Raw genomic sequence first — 13,298 nt, 5'->3', positions numbered from 1 at the left:
TATAATGGAACTTGTATCAGAAACTCTAGATCCAAGGATTTAAACTTTGCTTGCAACACTAATACAACACACTGGCAAGGCAGATATGGTTCTCAAAGGATCCCCATGCTCTGAAATGGGCTCCCCATCCATGTGAAGAAGAGTCCATCTGTAACCCTGTTCATATATAACCTTAATCATTTGATGGGAAATCAAAAATTCAACCCATGTTTTGATCCCCATGTAGCTAATACATGTTGACAATAAATAAACCCTAACTAACATACCCCTCCACTAAACCACTAGCAAACTCCTAACTGGCATACTCCTCCAAATAGATGCCCATGTTATATAGGGATACAATGGGGTTAGATTATGTAGCTAGGCTTATAAAGGCACTGGTGGTCATTAGCCTAGTGTATACCTATGAAACTATGAACCTATAAAAGTTACCAGTCCTAGAATTCCTAACATCTTTGGCATACCAAATGTCCACCAAAAGATTTATGAACCACCTTTGAGATAGATTGTTTTGGGAAGGCTTTCAAAACAGAACCCCTTGCTAAATTTGTTGAGTGGCAATGAAAAGGGTGTATGGAGACATTTTTATACATTTTGTGGGAATCCTGACCATTTTTGGAGAATATTACAAAGGTCAAATATTTTTATAATTTTTGTTACTTTTGAAATCAAAGTCCTTTATTCATAACTCTAAGTGACACAGGTTTAGATTGATTTGATGAGATTCTTATGGAGGTTATGCCAAGCAATAAATCAAAGATTTGTTTTGTCAAGAAAGCACTGGAATTAGTTCTGAATAACAACTTTGTTGTCTTTGAGGATGAATATTATCAAACATGGTTTAATACCATGGACAGCACACCAACAGTGAAAGGTTTTAATGCCTTATACAAATTTAGACCTGTTATAGCACAGACAGGGACTAAAGGTAAAAGTGTTTCAATCTAGATAAAAAAATAAATATACCTCAAGGTTTGTCAAACAGGGCATGCACTTGAGCTTTTCCACATTCAAATAACCACAGGGAAAATTCCATACTACTTCTTTGCAAGCTATAGGTCCCCCTCTATAATCCAAGAAACCCATAACATTTATTTAAACTTACAGGAAACACTCAGCATCCAGTCCAATACCATATTCACAAGCAACTTTAATTACCCCACTATTAACTGTGAATCATATACAACACCAAATGTACAGGCACAGAGATTCCTGGGTTTTATAAACACAAAGTCCCTGGACCAGACAGTCAATATACCAACCAGGGGAGCACCCATACTGGATCTGCTTCTTACTAATATGGAAGAGTGATGCACACTCCCTAGTGTAATATCTTCTCTGGTAAGGCAGACCACAAAATGGATGACTCATAAAACCTGGAACTCCAGCTAACCCAAGGATGTCCAGGAACTACTCTACGGCTAACTACCTACTATTAAGTGATAACTTTGGTAACATTTAAAGCCCCCATAAACCCTGACAACACTACTGCCTACATGGAACTGTTCACAGAAACCCTGTACAAACATATAATAGCTGCAAACCACCAGAAAGAAGTACAGAACTAACTCAAAAAACAAGCCACCCTGGTGGAATCAATAGGCTGTATAACAGAAGGAAGAAAATCATGGCAAAAATTAGGAGATGCAGCACCCAGCAGGATAACAGCACTCTTATCAAACTAAACAAACAACTAAGATGAAAAATAAAGTGTACCAAAGCCAAATTTAAGGTAAATTTGGCCTCCCAGGCCAAGGACAACCACAAGACATTCTTTAGCTATGTCTGTAACCTCAAATGTAATACAGTTGTGTGCAAAGCTCATTGTTAATGGAGCCATTGTAACTGAGCCAGAAGATAAGTGATAAGGTAAAAACCCTTAAGTCACCTAGTGGATAGCCAGATGGCTCACAGACAGGACCCAGGAAGTTAGAATTGGTGAGTTCACCTCTACAAAGAGGCCAGTCACAAGCAGAGTCCCTTATGGATCAGTCCTGGGATCACTCCTTTTTTGCATTTTCTTCTCTGAAGTTAAAGCCAATGTCAAAGGCTTCTGGCTGACTAAATTTGTAAATTATTCCAAATTAGGAGTTGTCATTGTCCCTCACTGATTACAAATGTACTCTAGGAAGGACTGACACAGGCAAATAACTGGTGTCAGAGTCATGGACTAAAACTAAATGCCAAGAAATGCATATTATTATCCTTTGCAAAGTCATCCACCCCTGGTAACTATCATATTGGCAACACATCCTTAAGAGTTGCCCCATCAGTCAGACACTTGAGGACTCACATAGACAGTAATTTAGCCTTTGACCATTGTGTGCCTACAGTAGCGATACAATCATTCTATTGTTGTGCGATTTATTAACAAATGTATGGCATGTAGGTCAAAGGAAGTCATTGTTCCACTGTATTCATGATTCATCAGACCTAAAATTGAGTACAATGTTAGCTTTGGTATGTACCTAACCAAACATATCCAGCAAATGGAACATCCACAGAGATTCCTCACTAAAGGAATACAGCCCATAAGTAACATTTCCTATGCAGACCATCTCAAGACCCTTTCCCTGTATCCTGTGTCCTACGGGCTGTTGAGGGGAGAGCTGTGCCTGGCATAAAAGGCATTGTCAGACCCCACTCTCATGGACCTCCTACATATCTGCAAAACAAACAGCACCAGAATTTTCATTCTAAAGACTTAAACCTTGCCTGTGATATAAATAGGATCTGCTGCAGAGACAGGTATGTATCCCAGAGACAACCCCTTCTCTGGAGCAGGTTCCCCATCCATGTGAAGCAGAGTTCCTCCCTAAACCAATTCAAGTGTAACTTGGACAATTGGATGGGGAAAAGGCAATTCATCCCTGGTTTGGCTTCCATGTCATGAACACACACAGGTTGTAAATATTTTCTCTCTCAAGCCCCTGCTTGTAAATGTTTCATCTTCTAAGCCCAAGGGTACCAGAACTTGTCAGAGGTTTGGGATGCATGGCTATCCTTAAAAAAGCACTTTTGGTCATTACCCTGGTAAACACCCATGAATCTATGAATCTATCAGAAAAAGGGTGCAGCTATAGGGGCTTCCTGTGCCACAGTATATGCCAATTTGGTGTTATACTGGGAACATAATGTCCTTTTTTCATCCAAGTGCAACTCCTACTGGGACAGTTTATTAGAAGAATTTACATCATTTTTGAATAACTATTTATTTTTTATCGTTTACTAATAAGTAGTTCTGCAATAGATTTGACATTTTGGATGTAACATTGTATAAAACAACAATGATCATTATTTTTCTTCAAACATTTTTACAAAGGAAATATTTTCCAATTGACATTGACAATATCACAGCTGCCACCCCTTCAAACAAAAGGTTAGTGTTGTGAAGGGACAGCTGGTGCTTGTGTTGAGGTTGGTTTCTGAAGATACTACCTTTACTGAGCAAATGAATTATCTATTAAATCTATTTCTGAAAGGGGGTTACCCCCTGGAATAACTTGAAAACAAAAACAAGAAGTCAGTTGTAGTAGATTTAATAGATTTGCTCACATTTTAAAAAGTGGTATTGTCCCAACTAGACCCTGTATGATGTATTTTATAAAGAAGCTTTATCTTTAAATTTTCCAACAAGATGTCCTAGATTAGGAACATTACTGACATTCAGTGGGACAAACCCACACATTTTGACAACATTGAGGAAATTGTGGGGTGTCCCACCCACATTATATTTTAAGCATGGGGTGAATGATGAGTAGATTCGAATATTCCATGGCATCAAATTTATTTCTAGTGGATATTGTTGAAAGTAACAGCTGTACCCAGTGTGTTTTTATTGATTTAAACAATGAGTGAAGAATTTTCAAGAATATTAGTGACAACACAAGACTTCCCCAAAGCCAACTGTGGCATCCTGGGCAGTTCTTTACATTGCAGCTTGTTAGGCCTGTAGATGTTTTTATATTGGAAAGACTAAGTGCTCATAAAGGGAATGCATATTATTCCATTAAACTGGGAGATACCAAGAATGCTTTAACTAAGCATGCAAGGGTGTGCTTGAATTTTGTTAGGTTCAAGTCTTCTGTATTGGAAAAGATCCAAAGTGGACCACTGGTGAATAGCTGGGAGAATCATTTAAAGGTAAGGAGCTTTGTTGGCAGATAAAATTACAAGCCAAGATTCACTCAGATATTAATGATACTGCTAATATTAATTGCTTACTGAAAGGAAGCAGATATTTTAACTCGATTTTTTTTTTTTTTTTTTGTTAAGTTTTTCACATTTTTTTTTTCACATTTGTACTGTTGCAGTTGCATTTAAGTTTACATTCTGAACAAGGGTGGCTTAACTGGATGCAACATAAGATTTGTTATTGAGATAGTGTTACTATGTTTTTAAATTTTTGATGTAATTCTGTGTCAAGTTGGTGCCTTAACTTTAAGCAGGTTTTTAAATAGTCCTACAAGGTTTTGCAATTTTTTTCTAAAAAAGTCTATGAAAAGTATTGGACAGAAGTGCTAAATAAATTTACTTACTGCAGTTTTTGCTGGATCTGTATGGACATTTTCTGGAACTTTTCAGCAGTTTTTTGATTTTGCTAAGACTATTCTCCAGGGGCTCCAAATACTCTGCCCCTTCTTCCTCCTCCCTAGCTATCTAAGCTTTGGTAATCATCTCATATAGCTTTATGCCACTGTAACAGTCACCTAATGATGAACATTATACAACTGTGCAAGTACGAGTACCATAACTGTAGATGTTCAAATAGATCACTGCTGCAGTACTAACACCCTCTCTCCTTCCCATACTTCTCGTGTATCCTAGGTCTCTTATTTGTTCTTATTCCTTTTCCTAATCTGTCTACCAGGGTGGAGTTCTCCTTATCATACAATCATAGACAGTTACTAGGTTAACAGCCTAAAGCCCTTACAAGACTAGCCATGTTTATACTGAGTTGCTCCAATTGTTGGTGGGTGACTGACGTTCTCAGATGTAAAAGTCTAAGGCAGTGAATACTGAATTTCTCTGTCCAAGAGAGATACTGGCAGCACCCCAGGAGTGAATATGCGGTCACCCATCCATTGATTTAGGATGCAATTGAAGAGGGTCGGGGAGGGGCTCTGTTTCATGTGAATTGGAAACTTGTTCCAGAGAAGTGGCAGCCTCTGGGAGATGTATTTATCTCTTCAGCATGACCTGTTCATGTCAGAGGCTAGGTTAACATCCCTTGAGCAAGTGACCCTCATGCAGTTTAATTTATGAATGTGTAGTATTTCCATCAGGGCTGGGTCAGGGACTGCCCTATAAGCTAGGCACAGGTCACTCCTTATCAACCTGTAGGAAACAGAATATAGTGACAGGACTTTCAGACTTTCTGTATAAGACTTGTTTTGTGTATCCTGTAATTTCTCGGTGAGAAACCTCTGTGGTCTCTCCAATTGTTGCAAGTGTCTAGTGAGGTACATGCAAATGGGAGCACTGTACTCTACTCAATTACTGCTCTGATGAGGGCTGAATATAATGGAATTATAACATCCTTAGTTCTACATATGATGCCTTTACTTATAAGATGTGTCACATATAAGGATTTCCTTACTACTGTGGATACATCGTGGCCAAAGTTCAGTTTGCTATCAACCTGAGAACCCCAATCATGTACCACTGGGTCTACACTTAGGTGGGTGCTGTCTATAATGTTATTAGCAGGAATGTCAGCTTTATCAAAGGGAATAATAATGTATTTTTTTGCATTTAGCTTGATTCCATGTCTTTGGCACAAGTTATTTGCCTGTATTAACTCTATCTGTAATATATTAACATCATTGGGGGACTTGATTTTTCCCAATTTGCAGTAATCAGTGCACATGGTCAGCCACAGGCTGTGAAAGTTTTCTTGGAGCTCTGAGAAATAAATTCCAAAAAGTAAGGGGCCCAGCATAGAACCCCATGGTATGCCACTGATGACTGCTCTTTTGCTAGAGGTGAAGTCACCCACTTTTACAGTATGTGTCCTGTCGGTGAGCCAGATGGCTACCCATCTGGTAATGTATGGGTTAATTCCCAGTTGTTTAAGTTTCTTTATAATACCTAAGTGAAGGATTGCGTAAAATCCCTCGGCTAGGTCAAGGTAGGCAGTATGCACTATCTTCCCTCATCCCGGGCCTTGGTGACTTTCTTGAAAAAGTCAACCATATTTAACAGGCATGATTTACCTTTACTGAATCCAATTTGGGTTTGGTCCAGAGTTTGAAGATTACCTATGTCCTTGCTAATAGGGTTCATAATGATTCTTTCCACAGTCTTGCAGATGAAGCTAGTCAAGCTTATGGACCTATACTTCCCATGGTCAGTTGATGTTTCCCTTTGTGCAGAGGGATTACTGTTGCTGTTTCATTCCACTGGAACATAGCCATTTCACAGGCTGTGGTTAAACAGGGATCCAAGTGGGTTTGTCTAGGTCATGTTTTAAGTTGTTAAAAAGGCAACCTGGGATGTTGTCTGGTCCCATTGATGCCATATTTTTGGCCTTGGAGAGCACTGAGATGACCTGCTCTCTTGAGATAATAGGTTGAGGAATGGTGGCAGGTATACTTTGGAGGATGACTGGAGGAGAATGGGGGTGAAGTTTGCTCCATATCTGTCAGCTAGCAGGTTGACTATTACATCCAGCTGAGTATGGGTGGTGCCATCTACAACCAGTTTGGCGCACAGCTGTGTATTAGCTTTTAGATTTTGGATGCAGTTAAAGAATGCCTTGTGAGTATCCTTAGCTAGGATTTGTTTCTTTCTGTTGTTGTATAGCCTATTTATACTAAGGGTCCACCAGAGTGCTTGTTTTTTCAGCAAGACCTCTATACAACTGCTTAAGTGGTTATACAGGGCATTGGTATATAACTCTGCATAGGAGTCCATATTATCTGTACTCAAGGGTGCTGTAAAACATCTTATACCATCACTTAGTAGGAGGCAATTTGTCTTTGAAAAATTGTTAAGCATTTTTGAGCTTGATGGGGTATCTGGTCTTATAATTACACCCAGCGAGACTGATTTATGGTCTGATCTTACCAGGGAGGACATCACAAACGGTGAGGATGGTGCAGTGCTCTCCCATGTTAGTGAGCATTGTGTCCAGGGCATTTGAGCCTTTTGTGGGTACGTTGACTAGCTGTTCCAACATGTTTGTGGTCATGTATGTTTCCCAGCTGATGGTAGGGTAGTTAGGGGAATCACAGTTTCTTGTTTATACTCTTAGCATTAAGCAGCAGTACCCTGAGTTTATTTAGGGAGGATTTTGTTATGTGGGAGTTGGTTACTTTGACACTGCCTAAAAAAAAGCACAATCGGGGTGGCTAATGCCTTTGGCAGTATCTGAAAGGCTAGGGAAACAGGTGCAGACATTCTCTGATAGAGAAGCATTACCTGTCGACCATGTCTTCACAGGCTGATAGATATTGGATCCCTTGGACTGACAACAGAAGCTAAGCCAACTGTTAAAGTCAATCAAATGTTGTTTGTATTACTTTTCCCTAGCACATAACAAATTATATATGGACTCAAACCTTTCTTTCTAAGAGGGAAAAAAATGCTCTAAATTTTGGCACCCGATTATCTGCTTTTATATTGGCATGCAGTTGAGCCTCCTCAGATGTACAGTATACATGAAAGTTGTCCAAAACTCTAAATTCTGGCCAGGTATCAGGTCCTTGGCAGGATAAATCTCATATTGCTTAGGCTACTGCAATAGTGATATATTCAATCATCTACTGTTATGGTAAGTTTACTTATAGAACTGAATGTTGTGCCGTTTGCAGTATATACTATGGCAATAATCCTAATAAACAGATGGTAGCATACTTTACTAGAAATTACTACAAACAAGATGACACCAAAACCTGTTCCAAATTATCTGTGAAGCTGAACAGGTAGTCACTCATTCCACTTTAAATAAACTACATATCACATGTGAGTTATTTTATATTTTCCAAAATAATTAACCTGTCAATGGGGTTGATTTCCACAGCAGGAAAAGAGAAAGCTAAATGTGACCCAGATGACTTGGAATTGCAGGAGCCAATGAGGAGGAGGGTAAGACGCTGAAGATGCTGCCTTAACCTATCATGTGAGGAATAAGGTCAGACCTACTGCAATGATGGACTCTACTGGAGATAAAGGTACACAGCAAGCAGCACATGGGCCAAGGAGTAAAATCTCGTAACTGTTTGGATACACACTGTGCTGTACATGACTCATGCATGGGGAGACAGAACAAGGATTCATAATAAAATGAAACACACAAATGTGACTGAGAATAATGTTTTAGTCTACGCGTCCTTTAGATAGGGGATACCCTATGTATTAATACTCTACTGCAGGGACTCGGTCGTTCAACAGCTCAAATGTTAATGTGCAGAAAGCTGTACAGCATATCTACTCTAACTACATTGTTGATACCTGAAAGCTAACCTAAAAGAAAAGAAATGCTGGAAAGAAAGGATCTGAAGCAAAAAGTCTACTGTGACAGAAATGACAGAAAATTAACGGATATTTAAACTAGAGATAAAGTAGGGATTCAAAAGCCAAGCTGATAGTGTTGGTAAAGGAGTCAATCCACATCCAGTTACATGGAAAGCTGGTTAATGTACAGAATAAAATGCCTATTTTTCCTGAAGACAGCAATGTTTACAATTTGAAGTCCTAGAAGGACAAGCTAGAAGAAGTGCCTCAATCAGTTTGGTCCTATCACAAGAAACTACAGACTGTAAAAACTGTGACAATTAACATTTACACAAGAAGACTCCTAAAATCATTAAAATTCTGTAGTGCTGTCCCAGATCAGAAGTTCACTGTAAATGTTCCACTTAAAGTATTTCAGATGCAGTAGGCCATTGAAGAAACCTGATTCTAAGGAATGAAAAGTTAAAACATCTTTGTAAAAAAAAAAAAAAAAAAAAAAAAAAAAACTTAATCTTGACATTAACAGCCCAAGAGATGATTAATTCATAGTTTAAGGATAATTCTGAAGCGAACAGTATATGCATGTTACTTTACAAATACACAATACACGTTTAGCTTTCAGAAAGAGAGACTATCCTATATAGATGTATTGGCATAAGGGAAATGATCTAGCAAAAATGATCTGTATGTTATGTCATTAATTTACAGATCTGTCAGCTAGAATACAGACCAAAAGGACATTTCCCAGTATCTACTGCATTTGTATCAAGCCTACTGGCAATGCTAGTAGTAGTACCATTTGTTTTGTTTGTATAGGAGAAAAAATGGTCAGATGTAATTGCACATTTCAGGAGTATGATGTAATTCACACAGACACCTTGAGAAACCAGGAATATACAGAAAAAGAAAAAAATAAATGCTTAGCAACAACTGAAAAATCATGTTATAGGAATGACGTCTTAAGAATACTACAGTAGTATATTAAGACTTGTATATCAAAACCCTATTATAATTTAAAAACATGAATGATATATATGATATATTGTTCACTGTTATTTGCCCATTGTAAATTCAGTATTATTTATGGGAAGGCCAGTTCCAACAAAATAACTCTGAAATAAATTGTTACTTATGTAGCTAAAAGCCTAAAACTGGAAAAAAAAAATACTGCTGCTAATTTTTCAATTTTTCAGTGGTGTGAAGCAGGTAAATGAAAATTTATCAGCTACAAATCATATAAAATTAAAAAATTCCACCTTCCCCTAACACACACAGTATTGCCCCACGAAACAGAACAAGTTATACACACAAAAGAAAATTCTAAGAACTCAGTCTGTACACATCAGGAGTGGACAAATGTCCTAGGCTATCGACCCAGAGGTTATTTCAAGCCTAGCCATTTCATCCCAGTGTAATAGCAATGACACTCTAGTCAATATCCAGGATTGTATTTAGTAATGACTGCCGATGTCCAGGAGGGTTGTGGGTGCTATCCTTGGTAAGACTGTATGGTGCTCCAGTCACTCATCCAGGTTTCTTTTGAACAGTGTCATAGAGGTGATCTGCATCACATGCATAGTCATCCTATTCCAAAGATGCAGCAGTCACTGGTAGACAAATCTGTCCCTCCAGCAGATGGATGCATAAGCACTTGTGATGTCCTAAGAAAAGTGAATGCAAATGAAATGTATTGGAAGTATTATTATTTGGAAGCATCCCCAGGTGTTGAATGTAGTAAGAAAAAAATGAACAGAGATTAAGTTATAAGGGTAAGAATTTCCTTTGTAAAATAATATCATTGTGTAATAGAGAGATGAGACGTGTGTGTGTGTGTGTGTGTGTGTGTGTGTGTGTGTGTGTGTGTGTGTGTGTGTGTGTAGTATATGTATATTTACCCACTATTACCATTTGAAAAATCAGGTTTTACCCCTGTGGTCAGACACCAGCCACAGATAAATCCTGCATTACCCATACCCAAATGTTATATAATGCTGAAATGAATTAACCTATTTAGTCATTTAATAAAAATCAGCAAACCAATGAAGACTATATTTGTCTATATTTTGATTTAAGGTATTGCACCAAACCACAATGCATTTAGAAAGCCAGATTCTCTGTACTTACATTCTAATGGTTCTCCATTCACCAACCACTGTATAACTGGTTTTGGGCTCCCATTAGCTCGACACTCTAACTTTCCGCCTTCTCCGGGGGCCAATACCAGATTCTTTGGTTCATCCAGCCAGTATGGAGCAGCTGTAAGCATTAAGAAAATAATAACACCATAACACAGAATGTATTTTCCTAAACAGTATCTGGCAGCTGTGTCTGGTAGCCTTACTTAAGAACCTTTTCCTACTATCACAGTCAATCAAACTCCAAAAAAAACAATCCTTCCCTTTCTTTACAGCTAAGCTAATTAGACAAATACACTCGGAAGCTAGAATCACACTGCACCTATTTACAACCCCTAAAAATAAATAAATAAATACAGTTCCAGTGTACTAATCACTACTTCTCCATACTTAGACACAAACTCTGAGAATCTATACCATACAAAAAAAAAACTACCCCAGATTCTGAACACAGCAAAAAATCCACCTCTAGACAAACATTAGCTAAACCCTGCTTCCTTATCTGCTACTATTGTATTCAAACTTCACTCTTAGTCTTACTTCATCTCACCTTCTCTGACATTCAAACTCATATTACAAAACTGCTGAATCAAATTATTTTTAGACTTCTACAAAGGAATGATCTTCCTCAACTTGTTTAGTCTTCATTGTTAATATTTGAATGAAAATGTCATGCATACTCATAACATCATTGTTCTGTTGTCAGTTATTGTGCACCAATGTTGTGAATGCTCTTTAAAATCCTATTTACTACTTACTTTATATAAATATCCCTTTCTTTGTTTCTTCTTTTGTCTTTTCAGTCTGAGATGAAATTGATCATTTATGATCAGTGCTCTATTCCAGTTTAAAAAAAACTTAAAATAATCACACAGAATACGTATCTCTTTTGTTATAATCTGCTGTTCTATACATCCTTAGCATTTACACCACTCTGTATTACAGTTTCATGTCAATTTCTTCAATTACTCCTAGTATTGGTGGCAACATTTTCAGTTTGGCAGCCCTCTGAATGCAACAATTCCACCACTTACCAGTTTTCACTGTTAATTTCTTATTTGATAGTTGTCCCTCAGGGCTGAGAAGGCTTGTCTGATTTCTGAAAGGATAATGTTTGCCTCCTACTTTATTAATGAGTTTAAAGACTTCAAAATACAAATTGTCTCCATTCTACTCGTGTTTATTGTCCTCCATCTCTCACCTAGTTGTGTACTTTCTATTTGTTTCCCTTTCCTAGAATTTTCTTGTCTTTTCTACTGTATGTGGTCTAGAACCTGATCCACAAAGTCTAAATATAGACAAACAAGGACATGTACAAGTGGAGCATCACCTCTGAACTGATACCATTTCTGAACGACTCATAATTGTTCCATTCACCTTCCTCATTATTTTGTCTAATCCCACAATACACTGATTTTCATTATTTAAATGTCATGGTGTCAACTTCTGTTCAGAAAGAGAATTGGTTCCCCTGTTGATCATGTCTTACTTTTTGCTGTCTTTGAAAAAGATGGCTCTTTGCTTATAATCATTTCCTTTTTTGTGTTAATATGATACCATATTTTAAGAGTTATCAGACAAATTGAATCTTATGTTAAAGATGTTTAACAGTACTGGATTCACATGAAGAATGGGGGATTCCTTCTGTCCCACGTATGATCCATTTTCACCAAACATCCTTCCCTTCTCCTCTCCACTCCTGTTTTTTTTTGCACTTTAGTGCGTGCACAACCAAAACATAAGCCTTTTTAAGTCTAAATGAAATACATTTCTTGGTTCTCCACTGTCTAAAGGCTATAGTATTCTTTTGTAACATTTCACCCGACTTTTTAAATAAAACTTTATATTTCTCAACCTATGTTTACCATGATTTATATAACATGTCATTTTAAGAAATTACCAGTTTCGTCGTTTATCAGAAACTGTATCAGTCTTCCTATCAGTGAAGGCAGTAACTAGTCTAGGATGTTCAAAAACACTCCTATGGCTTTTTATGAACAGGTTTTACTAATACTCTCTTCCATTAATGTTGGGGCAATGTCGCTCTTTCCACAGGTCGCTGCAAATTTTTTTTTTTCTATTTGTTATTTGGTACTATGGCACTTTAATGTCTTAACCCACTGTCATTATTTATACATTGGTTTTGACAGTATCTTGTTTTACATCAATTACATAACTTAAGACTGATGTAACCTAATTTAAATTCATTTTATTCCTATTAGTTGTGTTTCCATGCACATTATATTGCCCATTCCTTAATAGTATAACAAACTTTTTTTAAATTTTTTTTGTGGGATGGTCTAGTTCTTCCCATTGAACTGTCCATTGAACTTGTGGTACTTGCTGCTAGGTTGCAGCCCCCACCTCACCCCTCATAAAAAGGAAAAAAAAAAAATATATATATATATATATATATATATATATATATATATATATATATATATATATATATATATATATATATATATATATATATATATACACACACACACATATATATATATATATATATATATATATATATATATATATTCTCTTTTATTCTAGTACAAAACAGTTGCTTTGGCACAGTTGCCATTATGGAGATCTGAACTAAAGATCATCTGAGGTCTGCTGAAAAAAAAAAAGAAACATTTTACTCTACTTTCCAGGCTATTATCAAAACAGCCCAGCACTATGTCTATGCCACACACAGAATAAGGCAAT

General features: G+C 37.2%; 1 protein-coding gene across 30 annotated transcripts in view; it reads right to left on the bottom strand.

Annotated features, from left to right (window-relative positions):
* Positions 1–13,298, bottom strand: part of NFASC (neurofascin) — a 2,999,343-nt gene that overhangs the window by 1,099,079 nt on the left and 1,886,966 nt on the right. For all 30 annotated transcript variants that reach the window (XM_044076767.1, XM_044076768.1, XM_044076766.1 and 27 more), the window contains one exon: positions 10,582–10,713. In XM_044076767.1, the coding sequence (XP_043932702.1) occupies positions 10,582–10,713 (132 nt within the window). The remainder of the gene's footprint in view (positions 1–10,581; positions 10,714–13,298) is intronic.

This window comes from Protopterus annectens, chromosome 7.part0, assembly GCF_019279795.1.
Source record: "Protopterus annectens isolate FY-2018-M chromosome 7.part0, PAN1.0, whole genome shotgun sequence".
In the NCBI taxonomy this organism is placed as follows: Eukaryota; Metazoa; Chordata; order Ceratodontiformes; family Protopteridae; genus Protopterus; species Protopterus annectens.
Note: the sequence above shows the minus strand (reverse complement) of the source record. Positions and strands in the feature narration are given on the sequence as shown.